Source organism: Melanotaenia boesemani, chromosome 23 (genome assembly GCF_017639745.1).
Source record: "Melanotaenia boesemani isolate fMelBoe1 chromosome 23, fMelBoe1.pri, whole genome shotgun sequence".
Lineage (NCBI taxonomy): Eukaryota > Metazoa > Chordata > Actinopteri > Atheriniformes > Melanotaeniidae > Melanotaenia > Melanotaenia boesemani.
The window spans coordinates 1679030-1702851 of record NC_055704.1 but is presented as its reverse complement, the minus strand read 5'-3'; the positions used below and the strand labels follow the sequence as shown (position 1 = coordinate 1702851).

The following is a 23822-nucleotide window of genomic DNA, read 5'->3' as shown; positions in this document are numbered from 1 at the left end:
GGGGCTCAGGTTACACACACTCACACAGAGCCACACTGCTGTAGAGCACAGGGAAATCACTGTCTGCAAGCCTCCGAACTTCTTGCTGCTGACAGCAAACCGTAATACATATGAAAATAATTCTTTCACCGTTGCGTGCAGGAGGCTTTGAGGAACACGAGGATATAAGTCTTGTCACTGTACTGCAAACAGAACTTAAATGGCAGCAGTTTTAGAAAGGGTTGCATGTCAGCAGAGTCAATGGGGATTTTGCATGGGGAGAGAAAACTTTGGGTCTTTCTGAGCCTCATAGCTCCAAATCTGTACGTCCTAGCCCAAAATGAGCTCCTGATAAATTGAAGCCAACAAAAAAACCTACGTTTTGATGTAAAAATTGTGTCTGTAGAGCAAGAACTCTGGCGGTGAGAGAACTTTGTTTAAGCATGTGTTTTTGAAGCAAAAGCTTGAGTGGACCAGAGTGGAGCAGAGGGAGAGGATTTTGGCACTTTTTGCTAAAACTGAAACAGTGATTGTGAACAAACTGTAAGAGATATGAAACTGCCCTTAAGAGCAGTGATAGATTTATCTTTCGTGACCCGTTTAAACTTTGATTGGTGTTTCTAGGTGAATGTATGGCTGAGCTGTAGGCTTCCAAAGTGACCTATGTTGTTGGGCTGATCTGACCCAAATCCCATTCATTCCTATGGGACCGAAAATCGCGGTTTATTGCGATTTACTCGCGAACCGCCAGACTTTTGTACAAGAAAAGTCATACCACACATGTCCCGATCGAGACGCACAGTTTGATGTAACTTTTGTGGGGGTAGAGGCAAAGCTGTAGGAGGAGATAGCCGCCAAAGTCCGGGCAGAAACGGAAGAATTATAAGCGGAATAAATGCAGAGCGATAGTAATATGTTGCCAATGCCTACAGCATTGGCACCCATAAAAAGCGGAATAAATGCAGAGCGATAGTAATATGTTGCCAATGCCTACAGCATTGGCACCCATAATAATAATAATAATAAGCGGAATAAACGCAGAGCGATAGTAATATGTTGCCAATGCCTACAGCATTGGCACCCATAATAATAATAATAATAATAATAAGCGGAATAAACGCAGAGCGATAGTAATATGTTGCCAATGCCTTCAGCATTGGCACCCATAATAAGCAGAATAAATACAGAGCGATAGTAATATGTTGCCAATGCCTACAGCATTGGCACCCATAACTAGAGCGATAGTAATATGTTGCCAATGCCTACAGCATTGGCACCCATAACTAGAGCGATAGTAATATGTTACCAATGCCTTACAGCATTGGCACCCATAATAAATGCAGAGCGATAGTAATATGTTGCCAATGCCTACAGCATTGGCACCTATAACTAGAGCGATAGTAATATGTTGCCAATGCCTACAGCATTGGCACCCATAACTAGAAAATTTCAAAGAAATTTTGATGGGTGCCAATGCGCCGGTCACCCCGCCGCCCCCTGGTGTGCCGGCCACGCGGCCGCCGCGAGGGAGCCAGCCGGCGCGAGGGAGACGGCGCGAGACGGAGGCAAACCCGCCGGTGAATGCGATGCCGTTAAATATTCCCGTACGGCCACTAGGTGGCGCCGCAGTCGCCGCGCGTGCACGAGCGTGCTCGGATCGGGTGTCAGATGAAAACTGCCAAACATCAGCGTGATCGGAAAATCTGCAGAAATCAGGCGGCCACTAGGTGGCGCTGTAGTCATTGTTCATGTGCAGAAATGTTTAGATAGGGACTTTCAATAAAACTGGCAAGTTTCAAGTTCTTTGGTCAACCCAGTCCAGAGTTAGAGTCACTTCCTGTTTTTGTGGGGGGGGGGATATCTAGATGTGTACAGGATGAAAAGTGACAGAGAAAATTAAAAGTTTAATCTTTGCATGATTGCAAAATCTGCAGATTGACAGGTATGAAAGGGCTAAACAGTAGCTCTTTGCAATGACAGCAGCTGAGAGTGCTGCCATGGCAACCATGCCCCCACCCTTTCCCCCATAGCAGCAGACAGGCAGGCTCAGGTTACACATACACACACATGGCACTGTGAAGTCACTGTGTGCAAGCCTCCGAACTTCTTGCTGCTGAAAGCAAACCGTAATACATATGAAAATAATTCTTTCACCGTTAGGTGCAGAAGGCTTTGAGGGACACGAGGATATAAGTCTTGTCACTGTACTGCAAACAGAACTTAAATGGCAGCAGTTTTAAAACATGGTTCCATCAATGGGGATTCTGAGTGGGGAGAAAAGACTTTGTGTCTTTCTGAGCCTCATAGCTCCAAATCTGTACGTCCTAGCCCAAAATGAGCTCCTGATAAATTGAAGCCAACAAAAAAACCTACGTTTTGATGTAAAAATTGTGTCTGAAGAGCAAAAACTCTGGCCGTGAGAGAACTTTGTTTAAGCATGTCTTTTTGAAGCAAAAGCTAGAGGGAGGCAGAGGGAGAGGATTTTGGCACTTTTTGCTAAAACTTCAACAGTGATTGTGAACAAACTGTAAGAGACATGAAAATGCCCTTCGGGCCAGTGATAGGTTTATCTTTCGTGACCCGTTTAAACTTTGAATGGTGTTTCTAGGTGAAGATATGGCTGAGCTGTAGGCTTCCAAAGTGACCTATGTTTTTCGGGCTGCTCAGAGCCAAATCCCATTCATTCCTATGGGAAAACAGGTCTCCAAAAAATCGCGGTTTATTGCGATTTACTCGAGAACCGCCAGACTTTTGTACGAGAAAAGTCATACCACACATGTCCCGATCGAGACGCACAGATTGATGTAACTTTTGTGGGGGTAGAGGCAAAGCTGTAGGAGGAGATAGCCGCCAAAGTTTTGAGCGGAGAAAAAAAGGCAATAGCAATATGTTGCCAATGCCTTACAGCATTGGCACCCATAATAAATACAGAGCGATAGTAATATGTTGCCAATGCCTACAGCATTGGCACCCATAATAACTAACTAGAGATTGCTAGTTTGGGTTAGCCACATGTTTACTGCTGATCCCAGTTAAGTACTGAGTTTCTGAGTGTAGTAAAACAGTCTGCACTCTACCGGCTGGAGATTACCAAGCTGGAGCGCAAAAATTTGAACCTGCAACCCTAAACCTGAGGAGCGCATCTATCTGTCTGTCTGTCTGTCTGTCTGTCTCTCTGGCTGGCTGCCTGGCTGAATCAGTATGTCCACATTTTGACCCTGTCAAGATGTTATCCAGGAGGAAGCTCAGCCCCAGGTTGGTTTCATGATGTGGTCTTCAGTGTGTTTAAGTGAATGTTTTAAACTCACTTTACCTGATTAAACTTATTAGTTTACTATTTAAAAGCACACACATACGAGGCGCTGAGCAGCCTCCGTCTGGTCTGTATGAATTACCAGAGGAGAACGATGGCGGCTCGAGGACGACATCTGGTTTGTGATATAGTATGACAGAGCTCAATAGTGTTTGCAAAAAATGGTGTTTGTATAGAAGAAAATGTGCGGTGTGTTTGAAAGTTGAATTGCAGTCATTTTCTCTGGACGGTTGAGCTGGTAAACTGAGGTTAAAAGGCCTAAATGAACATCTGTTAGACTTTACCCTGCTACATGAAAAAGAAGATTTCTGAGATCCAGCAGCGTCCTGGTCTCCTTCATCCTTATCAGTCCTGAATCTTGATGCTTTGAGGTTAATGACGGACACATTGATTTGAACCGAATCCTTGTGCTGGGTTAGTTTGGTCCCAGGCAGGACAGGAGAAAGTTTTAAAGAATGAGAATAAGACAGTTCAAAAGGCACTGCTGCTAGTTCAGCACCTACCATACTTCTTATTACCAATATATTGATAGTAGGAGAAGAAATCATACGAACCATTAGTGGGAGTAGCCTGGACAGACACAGTATTTTCTGAAACTGGGACTGTATCAACACTTAGTCTGAAAAAGACTTTTCAGTTACAAACTCGTCCGGATGAGGTCTGTTTAGGACAAATATAGAGTAACATGAGGAGCGAGGAAATGAGGAAAGAGGAATGAAGAGAAAGGAAATAAGGAGAGAGAGACTGGGGAGAGAGGGAATGAGGAGAGAGGGACTAAGGAGAGAGACTAAGGAGAGAGGGAATGAGGAGAGAGGGACTAAGGAGAGAGGGAATGAGGAGAGAGGGACTAAGGAGAGAGACTAAGGAGAGAGGGAATGAGGAGAGAGGGACTAAGGAGAGAGGGAATGAGGAGAGAGGGACTAAGGAGAGAGACTAAGGAGAGAGGGAATGAGGAGAGAGGGACTAAGGAGAGAGGGAATGAGGAGAGAGGGACTAAGGAGAGAGACTAAGGAGAGAGGGAATGAGGAGAGAGAGACTAAGGAGAGAGGGAATGATGAGGGAATGAGGAAAGCAGGAATGAGGAGAAAGAAACTAAGGAGAGATGGAAAGATAAGAGAGAGGGAATGAGGAAAGAGGAATGAAGAGAGAGGGAATGAGGAGAGAGGAATGAAGAGAAAGGGAATGATGAGGGAATGTGGAGAGAGGGAATTAGGAAAGCAGGAATGAGGAAAGACTAAGGAGAGAGGAATGAGGAGAGAGACTGAGGAGAGAGGGAATGGAGAGAGGGAATGGAGAGAGAGGGACTTAGGAGAGAGATACTAAGGAGAGAGGGAATGATGAGGGAATGAGGAGAGAGGGAATGAAGAAAGAGATTGAGGAGAGAGGGAATGAGAAAAGCAGGAATGAGGAGCGAGACTGAGGAGAGAGGGACTGAGGAGAGAGGGACTGAGGAGAGAGGGACTGAGGAGAGAGGGACTGAGGAGAGAGATACTGAGGAGAAAGGGAATAATGAGGGAATGAGGAGAGAGAGAATGAGAAAAGCAGGAATGATAAGAGAGATACTAAGGAGAGAAGAGTGAGGAGGGACTGAGGAGAGAAGGAATGATGAGGAATGAGGAGACAGGGAAGGAGGAGACAGGGAAGGAGGAGAGAGGGAATGAGGAATGAATAAGGAGAGAGGGATTTCTGAGAAATGGAATGAGAGGGGATGAAAATGATCTTCCAGCAGTTTAAGTTAAATCAAAGATTTTCTTTAACCTTTTTTTCATCATGGGATAAATAAATTACTTACTTTAACAGGACTTAATTCCTGTCTTTCAGTGGATATAGGGTCAGTGTTGGGAGACTTCACCGGTTCCTTAGAAGATGCTCACTAAAGGAAATTAATGTTATGAGATATAAAAAGATCCAACATTAAACAGCTGGAGACGTGAAGTTTGCTGATGGACTTTGTCGCAAAAGAAAAGGTTTGCTGGGAGACTTGCACTGACAGAGACTTTCCTTGTATAAAATAATGCTGGAGCTTCATCTTAAACACACTCATACACTGTAACCAGTTTTTAAAATAGCTGGGAAACTGTGTAAAAGTTGGTAGAGTAGCCAAACGCTGTAGATTTACGTCAAAATAACATTACTCAAGTAGATGTAAAAGGTAATCATCCAAAAATTGCTCAAATGTGAGCAATAAAGTATCTGTTGATAAGATTTCTTCAGAATTGATTAAGTGTTTGATTGTAACGTCTGATTTATTTATATAATTTTAAACAGACGGACAAGTTACCAAAACCATCCTGATCATTACTGATTCATTCTGCTGTATCAAACATCATATGTCTGATCAACTTACCCACAATTTAACAACATGTAGGTTCCTATGAAATCCAGTTTTCTTTTTCATTATTGAAAATAAAAAATCCAGACTGGGTTTTTTCAATTTAACTGTTCATAAATCGCATCAACCTATGAGTCATTTAACCATTTCCTGGAAAATATGAGCACATCTTCATCCATCTGACCACGGAACAGGTTTCCACTTTGCCTCAGAACATTTTAAATGAGCTTTGGTCCAGAGAAGACGGAAGAAGCTGGTTCTGGATCCTGTTCACATCTGGCTTCTTCTCTGCATGATGGAGCTTTAACCTGCATTTGTGGGTTTCAGGGTGAACTGTGTTCACAGACAGTGGTTTCTGGAAGTCTTCCTGAGTCCATGCAGTGGTTTCCAGTAGAGAATCATGTCTGGTTTTAATGCAGAAGATCACCAGCAACCAGCTTTGTCCCAGCACACAGAGATTCCTCCTGATTCTCTGAATCTTCTGGTGATATTACTGTAGATCAGGGGTAGCCAATGTCGGTCCTCGAGGGCACCAATCCGGCAGGTTTTCCAGATTTCTGTGCTCCAACACACCTGACTTAAACTAACAAGTCATTGTGAAGATCCTTATAGGCTGTTGGATCCATTTAATTTGAGTCAGGTGTGCTGGAGCAGGGAAATCTGGAAAACCAGCTGGATTGGTGCCCTCGAGGACCAACGCTGGCTATCCCTGCTGTAGATGGTGGATCTTCAAAGTTTGAGTAACATTTTTCTAAAATTGCTCCAGTTTTATATCTAGTTTGTCTCAGATTGGTGAACCTCTGTTCTAGAGATGTGATATTCATGAACAAATCGATTCTTTTGAACAGCTCTTTTTTTTTTTTTTAACTTGTCCTGTCCAGCATCATAGCAGCAAAATGATAATCTGGTTTCTGTATCGTGCTGAACAAATTTGCTCTGCCAAGGGGAGGCCTATGGGTAAAGCTCCTCTTGATAATGTGATTAATTTATTTATTTATTTACTTTGAATCACGGAATCTATGTAATCTTGCTGGACCTGACCGGAGGGGACAGACAAAGATGGAAAAGAGCAAAAAGAGCAAAAGGGAAAGAAGAAAGGAGACAAAAAGATCACAGACAGAAGGAAACGACCCTTCAATCCACACGATCACCAGACAACAAACTGTTACACCTGTACATGAACACACCAGAAAATTTCCTACAACTTTTACAAAAACAAACACATTAACACAAACAGAAAAAAACTAGTCATTAAGAGTTTTTAAATAATAACCAAATCAAAAAGACATAACAGTGACCAGATACTAACTCACAGGAAAAATAAAAAGAAGAATTATCTCTTAGTATAAAAACCCACTGGACAACTCAGTGACTGTGTCAGCATGCAGAGGATGAGGAAGAGGAGTGATCAGTGATGAAGAGTGGTGAGTGAAATCATGCTAATGTGACCACGCCTCCACGGAGGTCAGAGTCAGACCAGGGCCAGAGGCCCGGGCCCTCAGCAGCAGACCCGAAGCACCAACCCAAGCTACCCCACCACAAAGACGACTCCAACCCCACCCAAAGGGCGGCAGAGGAGAGCCTCAGCAAGAGCCCCCCACGGTCCCGGGGCACAGGTCCCAGTGGGCCAAGAACAGCAGCCGCCACCCAGGGCAGCCCGAGCGAATGGCCCAGGGCCCCAGGAGCCCAGAGGCGGCCGCCCCACCCCCCAAAGGCAGAGGGCCCGCAACATGCCTAGGAGGACCAGGCCCCCCCAAGACAGCCACCCAGCGTAGGCCAGCACACACCCCGATGTTCCAGCCGCACACCCCGGGAACCAGGGCGCCATCGACCCCCTCCCCCGACCTACTCCAATCTGCACCCCATATAATCCCACACTCACACCCTCCTCTGTGCCGTACCCACAAGCACTCACCACCACACACACACGTCACGTCACACATAACCCACCCACCATGCCCCGTGGGGGACAGAGGACAGCGAGCCCCAAGCACTCCAGGTGTTTCTGGTTTGTACCAGGTACTTTTCCAGCCTTTTGTTTCTCCTGTTTCAACTTTTTCCAGACGTGTTGCTGCATCAGATTCACTATCAGCTCATATTTTCCATCAAATGGTAAAATGTCTCAGTTACATCCTCTGACATGTTGGTGATCTTCTACTGGAAATAAAATATGACTTGATGAGATCTGGAAATCATTACATTTTAATTTTAGTTATATTTAAATGAACATTTTCAGCTGAATTAAATGTGTAAAATAAGACACCAAAGTCTTTGGTAACACAATAAAACTTTATTACATTTGTGCTTAAAATGGTTTCAATTATATTATTTACAAGAGTTGTCCTAAAAATAACCATCTCATGCTGGATGACAGAAAAGCAAAATCGTCAAATAGCAAGCAGAAATGAACATTTCTTTTATGTACAGCCACAGTTTAAAAAATGAACTCAGAAATGATGCTAACATGCTGAAGTTTCTCTCCTCCGCAGCCTTTAAATGATCGCTGCCTTTAAAAACCACATTTTTAAAGAAAATAACCTAAAGAGTGAGTCAGAAATCCTCTGATGGATTCAAGTATCAGAACAAGGTATTATATCTGGACAACAGGTGATGAACTTATCAAATAAATAGTGTAGAAAAGGTAAGCAAACATCCTCCCCACACATCTGTACAATGTGTACAACAACCTGCCTCCAACATCATTTTCTCTCTCCTGGTTTCTGCTGCGGAAGCAAAGTTTGGATGACTGGAAATCAACATGCAGCCTCCTTTGGAACCAGACTGCCCAGATATTTGTGACTGCAGCTCTCACAGTTTTATAATGAGCCTTAAAGAGCTCTCCCAGCTCAGTGCTGCTGGTCCAAAATGCTTCCAGCTGACAGGTTTCTGACCCCTTGCAGAACAAACAAGAAGCTTGCCCTCCAAAGGAAATAGTTTTTTCCTTTTTTCTTATAAAATAGCTCAACATCTAGATGAGTATTTTCACATCTGACGGAGAACAGCTTCAGCAGCTGTCTCCTTTTCCACCGAGTCACTTCATCTGGGTCAGCTGATCAGGATCTGAATGGGAACTTTACTGTCGGTAGAAACTGTTCACTTACCTGAAAAAGTTTTTAATTTATTTTTTTAGATATTCAAACAGCCAATCACAGGCTGCAGACGGTGACACCAGAACCGGGTCAACAGGACCACCGCTCAGCGGTCTGGGAGCAGTTTAGGAATCTTAAACATCTGCGAGGTCTTACAGGACAGAGATTTCATGAGAAGGGGATGCGCACACTTTAGTTTCTGAAAGAGACGTGATGAAAGGAAGCATCTGCTGAGCTGTGGAGTCAGATCTGTTCATGAAAGATTAAATGAGACAAGTCTGGTTTTAGGACATTTCTTCCAAACCAGGACCAGCACTTGTTAGAAACTGGTGTGGAACCAGAGCTCACTGGAAGCAGCGTCTGTCTTTAACACTAAATAAACAAACATGTCGTGATCAGTTCCAGGACCTCCCGCCTCGTGGCTGTTCTGTACAGAGTTCCTCTGCGGGGGCGTAGTTATGTACATGTGGAGCTGGACAGGAGGCATTAGTGCATTTTGTTGTGTGATTGCATGCTCTCCTTCAGTCTCTCTTCCTCCCACTCCTCCTCTCCCCCACCTCGGCTGGTGAGGGTCAGCGAACCTGGGGAGCATAGCCCTCCTTCATCAGCCCCTCCTCGTAGTCGGTCTGGCATAGAATCATGTTGTTCTTCAGGAAAAACTTGTCTCCCACACAAAACCTGCAGGACACAAACAAACAGAACGGACGTGTTCACATCAGCATCAGTGTTCACGCCGCAACATAAATGGCAAACATACACTCATCATACATCATTTTATAAACCCCCCAACACAAAATTAAGAAGTAAAAAAAGAAAGACAGAAAGAAAAGGTGGAATAAACAAAACTATAAATAAATAGGCAAAAAAAAAAGAAGAAGAAAAGAAATAAGAGGAGATTTAACTCCAGGGAGGTGGGAGGCAGGTACACCTGGACAGATACACCCCGACAGGTACACCTGGACAGATACATCCAGACAGATACACCCGGACAGATACACCTGGACAGGTACACCTGGACAGATACACCCGGACAGATACACCCAGACAGGTACACCTGGACAGATACACCCAGACAGGTACACCTGGACAGATACACCCAGACAGGTACACCTGGACAGATACATCCAGACAGATACACCCGGACAGGTACACCTGGACAGATACACCCGGACAGATACACCTGGACAGGTACACCCAGACAGGTACACCTGGACAGATACACCCGGACAGATACACCTGGACAGGTACACCCAGACAGGTACACCTGGACAGATACACCCGCACAGATACACCCGGACAGATACACCCGGACAGATACACCTGGACAGATACACCTGGACAAGTACACCTGAACAGGTACACCTGAACAAGTACACCCGGACAGATACACCCAGACAGGTCACCAGTCCATTGCAGGGCCGAAATTCAACTAATAAGTACTTAAATAAAAGAAAGAAAAGAAAGAAAAACGTGGAATAAACCAAGATAAAGTCATTGTAATTATGAAAAATAATTAAATGAATAAAAAAAGAAAAATACTTCATTAATTCCTGAGAGAAATCGTAAATATTAAATAATGATCCAGTAATCATTAATGTGTTCAGATATTTCAGTCTATCCTGCACCACATTAACCTCTGGAGAGCTGAGCTCCATCCATTCATTTTCTATACCACTTTCCATACCACTCCATTTCAGAGTTGCGGGGGAGCTGGGGCCTATCCCAGCAGGTAGCAGGGGAGAGGCAGGTACACCTGGACAGGTAGCCAGTCCATCACAGCCATCTTCTACAATGTATTGTAAAAATTATATTTAAAAAAATTGTCCTTCAACTAAAAGCTTATTGCTTCTAAGGGACTGAACTTCATTGTGCTTCGATCTCATATGCGTGTAGGTTCAGTATCCAGTGAAGAAGAAAACATGTCTCGGATTCAGTGAGGGCAGTTTACTGCTGTGGCCTGAACACCAACTACAGAAAGCAGGATCTAGGGACCTTTTCTTCTGAAAGATGTGATCAGTTCTCATGCACACCAAAAATCAACAACAAGGAGGCGGTCAGAAGATGATGAAAATAAAAACCTTGATGAATTTCATGTTCTCCAGAATGTGGAAGCTTTTCTGTGGGCAATCAGAGCTGCTTTAGGTCCTCCGTTCGGCTGCAGAGCTACTAAACAGCTCAGGATGTGGAAATCCATGACATGAGGGGGGTGCTGGTATGTAGCAAACACATTATGTCTGTTTCAGCTGTTTGCTGGGGAGGGGTTGATTATGCCTGACCTTTCACCAAGTCTAGATTAATCTGAATGCAGAGGGGGGTCCTCTGGTTGTATTGTCCTGAGGGCTGCTTATCTCCCTGCATGTGCAGGTTGGACAAGAGCTGCAGCTGCAGAGCCAATGTTAAACAGAGAGAAGGGAAAGATGGGGGATGGCCTGGCCTCTGTTTGACTTCCCTGGGAGTTGCTAACAGAGAACCTCAGGTATCCGATGAGCCCATTCTGCTGGGCTGGCAGTGTTTAACCAGGACTCCAGGCCACAGAGCATCATTTCTCACATCCATCTGAGGCCAATTACAATGATTCAGCTAAACCTCTGCAGCTCATACAAAATACCAAAACTAACTGGATATTTCTGAGAAAAAAATTAATTTCTAAAAATGAAAGATTTAAGCTATATATATATACAGCATCTCACATAAGTGAGTACACCCCTCATATTTTTGCAAATATTTTAGTATGTCTTTTCTTGAGACAACACTATCTTGCCTTCACCTTTTCTCCAGTTTCTTGCAACCTGCTGTGAGATGCTGGATTGTTTCAGGGGCCTCTGCACAGCCTGCACCTGGGGTCCTGTCTGGTGTGGTGGATCTGGGGTTCTGCCTGGCAGTGGTCATAGCCAGTCTATATATATATATATATATATATATATATATATATATATATATATATACATACATATATATTAGCGCTGTCAAATGATTAAACATTTTTAATCAAATTAATTAATCATGATTAATCACCATTCCCAATGTTTAGTGTTAATTGACCATCCCTGGGGTAAACATCAGATGTCCAAGGATCAGTAAATGCAGCATGTAATGTACTTTATGCAGAATTCATACAGCATCATCTCACCAACCTTATATGTTATCACATGATATATCTGTCATAAAACCGCCAGATGTTGACAAATTAAATAAAACAGCTGATACTGATGAAGAAACTCTGATAAAACTTATGATCTAGAGGAGCTAAAAACACAAAGGTCTCATTTTTGCCCTCCTTTTCCTGGTCAGTGCTCCTGCCTTGTCCCCTATGAGAACTTTTCTAGACCTCTGCATAGCTGAAGTATAAACCCTGTCGACCACCAGCAGCTACTGTGTTAGAGAAGGTCCTGCCAACAACAACAACACTTTGGGGTAAATATGTGATGGTGTGAACCATGAACCACTAGTTTCCTCCTTCTCATCTGAACAAGAAACACACGCTACAAGAGAGAAAAGACGATCAGCTGATCACCACCAGCGTCATGATTCACGGACAACATGAGAATAGAGGAGGAGCAGACACAGAGAAGACCAGAGAGCAACTTGACCAACCATGTTTGTGCTTAACTCAGGAAAATAAAATAAAAAGTGCGGGTGTAAAACCCTCTCAACATTAAAAGATGGGTTGTTTCATCAATGTCCTCTTAATCCTTAAATCCACCCATAGAGCCATCAGGCTCATCTTTTCCATCTCACCTCAGACGCCTCCACGTCCCACTGTCATAACAGAGAAAAGATGGATGTATTGGGCTTGTTATTTTTCCATTTATTTAATGATTAATGTTGTTTTATAGGCATATTTTATTGCGTTAAAAAATATTAATGCAGTTAATTACATAAATTAGTTACCTCCGTTAACGCATTATTTTTGACAGCCCTAAAATATATATACATATATATATACATATATATATATATATATGTATATATATACACACACATACATATATGTGTGTGTGTGTGTGTGTGTGACAGAGAGAGATGCGTGTATCAGTGAGAGATTTTTCTTTTCTTTTTTTTTTTATTTTTACCAGATTTATCCTGGTCCTTCTCCTTCTAAAACTTGTCCCTTTATCAGTGTTGACCCATCATGCTTCCACTGCTCCCTCCTCCTCTTCCTCTAAGCTTCCTCCAGTCATTTCCAGACTGTGGCCTCCAGCTCTTCAGGGAAAATTGGGCTAGCACTGGGTAGATGATGAGGCTGGACAACAGTCTCATCGATTAGCTGTCCCCCAGGGCTGATCTGTGGCTAACTGCTTGTGGGATGGAGTCTAATATCCCCTTCTTTATTCCTCCCTCACCAACATCCACCCTGTCCTCAGAACCGGCTCTGTGTCTTTGGAACACTACAGTGCTACCTTTCCCAGCTCAGGTTGGGAAAATGACAGAGTGACTTGTGGGAAGGTCACAGTGGCAGATTTATGTCCATCTGAACAGAGGGAGGCCACAGCAGGTGCAGACAGATCCAATATATAATCTTGTATTCTTACAGATGGACCAGGATTAGTGTAATACCAGTTTAGACAGAAAGAAAAAAAAAGCTTTTGTTCTGTGGCTGTTCATTTAATTTTATTCTTGATGCTGTTGGCTGGCAGCAGCAGCAGCTGCATTCAGAGCAGGAGATGATCACCTGTTTCATGACCAGGCTGGACATGAAACGTTCAAAGCTGCTGCAGGAGGATCTCGGCTGGCTCACCGTCAGATATTAATGTCTATTAATGAAGAGTGTGGAGGAAAACAAGTGTTTAATGTCGCAGCCTCCTAATTAGAAAACAACCTACACTTAATAAAATTAAACTAGAATAAAAGAAAATATTAACCAAAGAATTTGTTTTATTTTTATTAGTTTTGTTTTTTTAAACATTTTTAGTTTGTCTTTTCATCCATTTTTGACTTTCAAGGTTCAAGGACTTTCGAGGTCAAGGTGGGAAACACCTCCGAAGGTGGTAGAGAATAACCGAGCTAAGATCCTGTGGGACTTCCAGATCCAGACTGACAAAATGGTAACGGCAAACCAGCCGGACATTGTGGTGATGGACAAACAGCAGAGGAAAGCCGTTGTGGTTGACATCGCAATACCAAGCGATTGCAACATCAGGAAAAAGGAACATGAGAAACTGGAGAAATACCAAGGCCTGAACAAAGAACTTGAGAAGGCCTGGAAAGTGAAGGCAACAGTGGTGCCCGTGGTCATCGGAGCACTCGGGGCAGGAACCCCCAAACTGGAAGAGTGGCTACAGCAGATCCCAGGACAAACCTCAGACATCTCGGTCCAGAAGAGAGCAGTCCTAGGAACAGCAAAGATATGGCGCAGAACCCTCAAGCTCCCAGGCCTCTGGTAGAGGACCCGAGCTTGGATGGATGAGAGACCGCCCACGAGGGGACAATTTATATATATATATACATATATATATATATATATATATATATATATATATATATATTGGGGTGGGACTCAATTAAAAAAATAATCTAATTAATTGCAGACTTAGTAATTAATTAATCTCAATTAATCACATTTTAATAGCATTGCAATATTTGCCTCAAACAGCTACATTTTTTAATTTAAAATGATTTTAGTGGGAAACTGAATCAAAGAATAAACATAAACATTAATATTGTAAACTCAGCTGACTAGTAGATTTTTACCGCTGTGATTAGCAAACACCATCTACTAAAAAGTGATATAGGCTGTTCTTCAGCTTCTCAAAGTGACATTATTCCGACTGACATGAGACTGATATATTTAGCTTACTTTAGCTAGCATGTCCAAAAACAATACTTTTGGGTAGATATGTGCCAGCGTGATCCATGAACAGTTTCCTACTTCTCAGCTGAATAATAAAGAAACTAGGGCCCAACCCATTTATTCGGCAGGCCATTTAAATCGGTCAATATTAGCCCTTTTTTTGAAAATGGCCAATATCGGCCGTTTTTTTTGCCGATCATACGCCGATTTATTCTTACTTTCTCATAAAACAGTAAATGCTGTTAAGCTTCTGCAGAATGATGTCCTTGTGACGTTTGTCCACTAGATGCAGCTCTGACTCCCTTCAATCCCACAGTCATCCCCCGTCTTTTAAACAGGGGTGGCTAGTAGCTACAGGCGGGTTACATTAACAGTGGTCTGAGTGGAGCTTCCCCACAGGTAAGTTTATAATAATGTTGTACAATTAATAACTCAGCACGTCTCCAGTTTCAGTTTAACTCTGCTTGCCATTTGTAATGACGAGTGGGGCGTGCCTGTTTTGTCGGTCAGCTTTTATTTACGCTGGATTGCTAAAGTTGTGCTAATTAGCTTTAGGGGCTCATCTTTGTAATGTTTTGGCTAACTGCTGTAAGCGGAACTCTTATTTTGAAGTAAGAAGCACGGGAACAGGATGTCCATGTAAAATGTTAGAGCATTGCAACGTTGACTTGTTGCCATAATAGCACATCAAGAACCAGCTGATGTCGGCAGTTTACACTTAGTTGTTCCTAAAAAACGGCCAGTCGTAACACCCGTCTATGCTAGCAATAACATCGCTGTTATCCCAACCTAGCATAGCATTAGCTAAGTAGCCAGTAACTGCAGAAATAACACAAGTGTATAAAATATCTGAGAGTACAGAATGACCGTTCATCACTCTGTCAGCTGCAGGTCGAGGCATATTTTAGAAGGAGAGATGTGAATGCAGAGGGGAGGAGGTTTATTCACTGCAGCACCGAAAACTTAACATTATTAATATTACAGTCTGTCTTCAACCACAGTCATGCTTTAGTTTTACTTTGTGAGAAAACACTAACGTGAGCGGCTGTAACAGCGACTCACTATGTGTTACAATTAGTGCCAGACAGTTGGTGACCATTATACAACTCTATAAAAGATTACATATTTTTGACATTTGAGAAAAGCATATTTGTTTTTTATTTTGGCTCATATATGATATATGCCATGATATATTTTATGGCAAATAAAATATTGGAGTAAAGAAAATGTAATTTAACATTAAAGAGCATCAGAAGACCGCACAAATAATGTTTAGCTAACTTTACTCATGTTGGTTATATAAGGCATTCACCTTATATATATTTTTCTACCTGTACTTTAACCTACTTCTAATTTGCATCAGCAAGAAGTACAAAACAAGATGTATTTTGTTAATTCATCATTCATTTATACAATTCATTTATAGATCGACATTTTAAGGTTATATATTTTTATTTCCCAGTTATTTAATGCTTTGTTGCATGTTTTTGGAAATTCTTTTCTTCCTATTTATCATATTCCTCAAATTCCTTATATGTTTCCAAACAAATAACAATAATAATAACAATAACATCCTGCAAACATCCAGGTAACATCCTGCTAACATGATGCTAACATCCAGGTAACATTCCGCAAACATCCAGCTAACATCCAGGTAATATTCTGCAAACATCCAGGTAACATTCTGCTAACATGTTGCTAACATCCAGGTAACATTTTGCTAACATCCAGGTAACATCCTGCTAACATCCAGGTAACTTCTGCTAACGTCCAGGTAACATCCTGCTAACATCCAGGTAACTTCTGCTAACGTCCAGGTAACATCCTGCTAACATCCAGGTAACATGCTGCTAACATCCAGGTAACATCCTGCTAACATCCAGGTAACTTCTGCTAACGTCCAGGTAACATCCTGCTAACATCCAGGTAACATGCTGCTAACATCCAGGTAACATCCTGCTAACATCCAGGTAACTTCTGCTAACGTCCAGGTAACATCCTGCTAACATCCAGGTAACATGCTGCTAACATCCAGGTAACGTCCTGCTAACATCCAGGTAACTTCTGCTAACGTCCAGGTAACATCCTGCTAACATCCAGGTAACTTCTGCTAACGTCCAGGTAACATCCTGCTAACATCCAGGTAACTTCTGCTAACGTCCAGGTAACATCCTGCTAACATCCAGGTAACATCCTGCTAACATCCAGGTAACATCCTGCTAACATCCAGGTAACTTCTGCTAACGTCCAGGTAACATCCTGCTAACATCCAGGTAACTTCTGCTAACGTCCAGGTAACATCCTGCTAACATCCAGGTAACTTCTGCTAACGTCCAGGTAACATCCTGCTAACATCCAGGTAACTTCTGCTAACGTCCAGGTAACGTCCTGCTAACACCCTGCTAATATCCAGATAACATCCAGGTGTTTTAGTTAGCTGATACTGTCCCTGAGACTCTGTTGTCTGAAGAGCAATAGAGGATCAGAATCAGCATCAGAATCAAAGCATTTAAAATCTAAATAATAAAATCTAACCCTGAATCTGAAGCCTGGGAGGAGTTTTAAGGCCCTAGATGTGTCGGCATTATAAGTAATACATTCCTTTTGTGAAATCATTCATCGGCTATCAGCAGTGTACCTCTTTCCTGAACCAGCCTACAGCATGGACACATGTCTAAAGGTGGAATGTGCGTTCTGGTCCAACAACTCACCTTTGATTGCAGAGCTGGCATGCGAAGCAGTCCAGGTGATAGACGTTCTCTTTTGCCCTCATGACCATCTCAAACGCTGGAATCAGCTTGCTGCAGGCTGCACAGTTTCCTGTTACACCGAATAGCCTAAGTCACACACAAAAAAGAAAAAGCTGTGTTATTGATCCAAAATGTTAACATCAGAAACAATTACAACATGGAGAGACTGTAATTCAATTTAATTATTCACTTCTTAATGTTTAAAATATGATTTTATTTCACCAGATTAGCAGTTTCCTATTAATCTTGGGCTTTGAGATAAAAGAAGTTGTAGACACACTGATGGATTTCACATTTTAAAAGTTATTACTGTAAATTTTATTTCTGTAAAAATAACATAAGTACAATCCTGATTCCAGAAAAGTTGGGTCTTTATATAAAATGCAAATAAAAACAGAATTCAATGACTTCCACATCTCATCAGGTCATATTTTATTCCCAGTAGAAGATAACCAACAGGTCAGATGATGTAACTGATTTTACCATGTGATGGAAAATATGAGGTGATAGTGAATCTGATTTTACCATCACATGGTAAAATGTCTCAGTTTCATCATCTGATGTTTATCTTCTACTGAGAATAAAATATGATCTGATGAGATTTTGAAATCATTGTATTCTGGTATTTATTTACATGTTACACAGTGTCCTCACTTTTTAGATTTGGTTATATTTTCACACTTTAACAAAGAAAACTAATGAAAATTTTTAAAAATTGCACCACCTCAAAGCAAAGTGACGAATCCTAGAGAACGTTGTTACAAAATATAATTAACAGACTCCATCACCCAAAGGAAATGTTAGTTTATTTCTATTTTGTGTCCACAAATCGTCCACCAAACTAAACACAGTAATGTGAAATGTTGATGTAGAAATAGCATCAGTCACAAAAATGAGAGTGAAGAGTAAACATGGTGGAGGTCACAGCTTCTAGCAGAGAGCGAAATGGAACGCGGCCGTCACTGCAGCCCAGGGAGGAAGCTATTATTTTATCGCTTGCTGCGGGACATTAATGTGAGCATTCATTAGGGATTCAGGCCTGTTACTACACCGCGACCTAGACCAGGGAAAGGGGAAAAATGTCTGATAACAAAATCATATAACAAAATAACCTATTAGCCAGACTTCTTGAGGCACTTTTAGCAGTCGTTGTTAAAATGATAAAACGACATGCCACTCTCTGAGCCTGTAAGAGATCCCAATCTGATAAATGATCTCAGGGCTGGGGATATGCAGGGTTGTTTATTAACCTTCAGAAAGCATGTTTCCCAGAGGCAAAGAAGAAGACAGATTGTACCCTCATAAATTCCTATGAAATAAAGGCCCACTGCCAAAAACCTGAAGACAATGAAGGATATGTTGTACAACGTGGTCGCTGGGTGAAGGAGAAGAGGGCCCAGACACCAGATAAGTGCTGACTTAATTAAAGCAGAAGGAATGTTGATTTGTCTCTTTGCAATGCTGAAGAAAAAATCTTTAAAAAGGAGAGAAAGAGGTGTCAGCTGGCTCAGCTGGTGGACCAGACAGAGGGCCAAATAAATTCCTCAAAAACAAAAAACAAAAAACAAAAACCCAACCAGAAAAAAAACCTGAAAACCAGTCACAAAACGATGGAACGCTCAATATGAAATAGTTCTGTTTAGTCAATAAACCACTGGTATCATATCCTCATGGAAAGCTCTCTAACTACATAAAAAACACACCGGTCACGGACTCATTCCAACAGCTGGGGCATCAGAAAAAAGACAACAAAGGCCAAATTTTAAATTTTCATAGTGAAAATACGGTTTATATCTTCACCTTTACATGGGTTCTCTTGTTTTATTTTAGCTTTTTAATGTTTAATGAGAGATGTTAGCACATATAATAACAATAAAATGAACCATTAATACATTGAAAATGGCAAACACACAAAAATTAGTTTAAAAATGACAAAACTGTTATTAATTGCTTTTATTTGCAGTTTTATGGAATATTCTTGTATTTAGCTAGTGTGTAATGTAAAAAGATGATATATCACCAATGAAACATTTTATTCAATATATACTTTATTGATCCAAGTTGGAAAATTTGTTCCCTGCCTTTAACCATCTCTAGCAATCACTGGGAGCAGTTGTGGGTTAAGTGCCTTGCTCAAGGGTCTTTTCATGTAGGATTAAATTGTCTTTCCTTTTAAAAAATGGAAATTTTATGTATTTACACAGTTACAGTAAAATAATACAGAAAAAACTGTAATATTACAGTTTTTTTCCCAGTGTATTTAATGGACATTAAAACATAAAAAAAAACCTTCCGTACTAGTGTCTGAACTAAAAGAAAATAAACTACAAATTAATAACAATAAATAACAAATAAATGTAAATACATAATTTAAAGTAAACAAAATTTACAAATAAACTGGGTAAGAAATAAAATAAATAAACGAAAAAAAAGACCAGATGTGGTTTTTGTGAATGTGTGGTGTTGTTGAGCTTAACAGAATAAATGAGATAGAAAAATGTGAAGAAGAAATAAAATGCAGTCCCATCGCTGTGTGTCGTTATCAGCGTTTCCCGCTCTGAACATGAAGAAACTTTTCCTCAAGTCTTTTCAGGATCGGATACGCATCCGACAGACGTGAAACAACCGTCACAATTTGTGCAGGAGGACACGGCAACATCGAATCATTTCATTCATCATTCAGCTCCGGCTATAAAAGTACTTATAAATAGATACGCAAACACTTGAAGCAAAACAATAATTATAATAATATTTAAATATTTCAATTTAATTTGATAATAATAATAAACACATAATAAATATTCATATAAATAAAACAAATAAAACGTCAAATATGATTCATTTAATTCATGCATGAAGTGGTTCATTTACATGAAATATATGAAATGACTGCACGCGTCCTCAGCGTGACTCCTGCATCCTTTAAAGCCAGAGATCAACAGATCCACCACGTTCACAAACCAGAAGCAAATAAACCTGGGGAGATGGGAAATATGTTGTAAGTAGTTATTAACCAGATTCTTGCACTGAGGACCAGTCACCTCCTCCACCACCTCCAGTTTTTCAGGATTAATCCCATTAAAGAGCAGATGGCATCCTGATAGCACCAGTCCTTCCAGTTGATGTGGAAAGGAGAAATTCCTCTGGTGGCTTTATGCTCCATTTCCCTTCCCCAGCCCTCCTCCATCTCCCATCCCTCTCACCACATCAACTGCTCTGGCCTCCGCATTCATTCTTCAGCTTCTGGATTAGAATTTGTTTCCTCACAAACCATTGATCATCGGCCTATTACTAGGCAAATGACAGTTAATTACCCACTACATTAACCACCGGGACCCGGGGACCAACTCCCTGTGCCATCAGTCAACATGATGAATGTGGCGAGTTCAGTAATGCATGACCGTTCCCTCGTCCGCCTGCCATGCAGAGAACAACCCCCAGATCTCACTTCGAGGCACCCGGGAAAAATCTATGGCAATCTGCATAATTACAGGCTCAGGGTTAATAACAGACAAATGATTTGTTGCATCTCACAGAGGCGGTTTTTTCTTCACTTGATGAGCAGCTCTGGCTGGAACCGTGCAGGTGTCTACGTGAAAAGGTGAGGCCGAGTCTGGACACAGATAGAATCCCAGCTAGGTTCTGACAGGACCAGAAGAATGCAATCAGAAAGGTGTAGATATCAGCTGTGGAGGGTGGAGGAGGGTAGGCAGTTTCAGACGTAATCAGATTGATCAGACTGATGCATTTTTCAATTTAGCCCCCACCCCCCCAGATATCCCCCAGTGTGTGAGCTTGTCAGTGATTAAACAACTCCAGGGCCAAAATTATTTCAATTACTACAGGCATGGCCTGGGAATTGTCACTGGGATAAGATTTTCCTCCTTGAGTGCCCTTACTTCCCTGCTGCCAGCTCTATCAGCTCTCATCTGCACCTGGACTCTGATATCCAAATGATGGATTATGGCGTTCTCTCTCAGAGCCTGCAGAGCATGTGGAGCAGTGCTCCGCTCAACCGTCAGCCTGTGGAGTCCTGCTTGTGACCTAATTAGTTCCTATAGAATATCCTTAGAAAGCTTGAAGAGCACTCAGTGTTTCATATGTTATTAACGTGTGAGGGGGGAGGAGAGGTAAAACACACTGTTTACACCCACAGCCCACTTCACCAGGCCCACCTTCTGTACCGAGTTGGACCTTCTTTCCCCCCGAACTGTCTCAATTCTTGGTTGACACCAGGATGGTCTGCTAGTCTTGTTGGATTATTAAACAAAGTTAAAAGTAGAAAAGTTTAAAAAGTCATTAAAAGGCAGAATTTGGGGAATAAAAAGAGAAAACTATTGCGACATCGAGCGACATCATCTTAATCATATCCTGCACTGAAACACATGACACTTTGACATTAAATATAAACATTACGCAGGAAGTAAAACAAATAACTCAAATTTCTAGGGTAGAAATCCCAAAAGCTTGAATTCCTGCTGAATATGTATTTCTGCACAGTTGGTACTAAATGATTTGAGCAGGTCTGACTGTCGAGCTGAATAAACCTAATGAATTTGGAATAATTCAAACACTAGTTACAAATGGAAGGAAATTGATTGAGTTGGTTCTACAATTTTCAGACACTAACCAGCAGAATAAAGTAGGATTCATGTAAAAAAGTACTTTAGAAGTACTTTACAGTGTGTGCGGGTGGTGAAGTGGTGTGGCTGCTTTTTTCTGTGTGCAGCCTCACGTCCTCTGATCTGGTCTCTGGAAAGCTTCTAAAGAAATATCTCCTCCCTTCCTCTCTTCAAATCCAGACCCAAAACCTACATGTTCACAGATGCCTGCTCCATGTGACTTCCTTATTTGGTTATTTTTGTGCTTTTTTTTTTATTTTATCCTGATTGCTCTGTGTTATAATTGTACAATGTCCTTATGTGTTTTGAAAGGTGCTTTCAAATAAAATATAATAATAATAATAATAATAATAATCATAATAATAATATTATTATTATCTTCTACATAAAGCAGTCCATCAGCAGACTGTTCAGATGGGACGTTAGAGGATTGTTTCCGAAATTAAACATATACGGAGGATGAAACCATTTCAAGTTCGCCTGCTGTGTTTTTGTTTTTAGCACCATGTGCTCAGGGTGGGACCTCCACCCACTGGTTACTTATTCCTCCAAAGCCAAGTTTGAACTGGATGTCCACTCAATGATAAATCTCTTTTATTGACTTGGCCCGACTGATTCCTTTCAGATTTCATGGTCTTGGCTTAAGGAACATCATGAGACACTGCCTTAAACTTATTCGAAGCTCACCCTGTAATTAGGTCAGAAATATACTGTTCATACTCTACAGTAGGAACCAAACAGGCCATTTCCAGGTGGTGTCAGCCTGAGTCCTGGGTCATCCGATAACAAGCAGACAGCTTTAAGAAACAGGCATTAAACAGGACACCCACATGCAGATGTAGATTTCTGTTTACATGCCAGCAGCATAGTGAAAGCATGACATCAGGTAGCAAAAACAACAATTCATTTTAGATCAGAGAAGAAAAGCTAACTGTATTTTTGCAGATGGAACCCAAAGCAGGAAAAAAGAAAGAAGCCACTGCAGAGGTAGGTGTGGAAATGCTTCAGGGAAACTTAACGAAGTTGTTAATTACTTTGCTGAATGACTTGTTGGTGGACGTGTCCTGGCCGAGAACAAAGCAGCACATAGCATTAGCATTCTGTTATCTTCCTCATGAATAAATCAGGTTAAATTCATTTACATCTCATTTTACGTCAGCGCGGCGCAGCAGCAGGGCTGGCTGAGCGCTCCTCATCATGGTGACCAGATCAGTGCTTATCCTGAAGGAGAGCACACCATCAGACCTGTTCACAAAGCCCTGGACTCAAAAACAAGACCCTGATAAGTGCTCACCCACATGATGGTGTATAAAAAGACTTCTGTGGTATTTTTTCTAAGTCAGAACAAAATAACTTGGTCAGCACTGTTCACTGCAGAGATCTGGCTGTTGAGGTAGCAGCTGGATAAGAGTGGGTGGGTGCACAATAGTGTCTGGCAGTTCCGCTAGGCTGCCCACTAATTGAGAAGTCGCTCAGGGGTTCAGCTCAGGCCTCACAGCTCTGCCTATACCATCCAAATAACAGCTCTAAGTGGGACTGACACCAACCAATCAGCATTTTGAAATCCTGCTTTCCACATAGCTGCCCCCCCCAACCCCTCTGTGCTCTAACAACTGCAGCCAGCTCCACATCTTTCTCTCCTGCACCCCCCACTTCATCTCCATAAAGGCCTCATTAGGCAGAGGGTGCCACAGAAGGCCTGGCAGAGGCCACATCAACACACTTATTACTGGTGAGAGCAGCTGACTGACTGCATCTCCACCTCAGTCGGCAAACATACTTCCACACCTCCATCACAATACTACACACCATCTCCTACACTTCCATTAACAATGAGTCACTCCATCATTTCAACCACCACAGAACAGAGACACACTGTCTCATTATTTAATTTCCTTTTCATCCAAATTCAGACAGATGTAAAACATGAATCCTTTAATAAATGT

General features: G+C 41.8%; 1 protein-coding gene across 2 annotated transcripts in view; it reads right to left on the bottom strand.

Moving 5' to 3' along the window:
- Window positions 1-7894: 7894 nt before the first annotated feature.
- lmo3 (LIM domain only 3) overlaps window positions 7895-23822 on the bottom strand; it is a 61210-nt gene continuing 45282 nt past the window's right edge. For both annotated transcript variants that reach the window (XM_041977585.1, XM_041977584.1), the window contains exons 3-4: window positions 17216-17341; window positions 7895-9391 (exon numbers count right to left, since the gene is read on the bottom strand). In XM_041977585.1, the coding sequence (XP_041833519.1) occupies window positions 9286-9391; window positions 17216-17341 (232 nt within the window). In that variant the 3' untranslated portion in view covers window positions 7895-9285. The remainder of the gene's footprint in view (window positions 9392-17215; window positions 17342-23822) is intronic.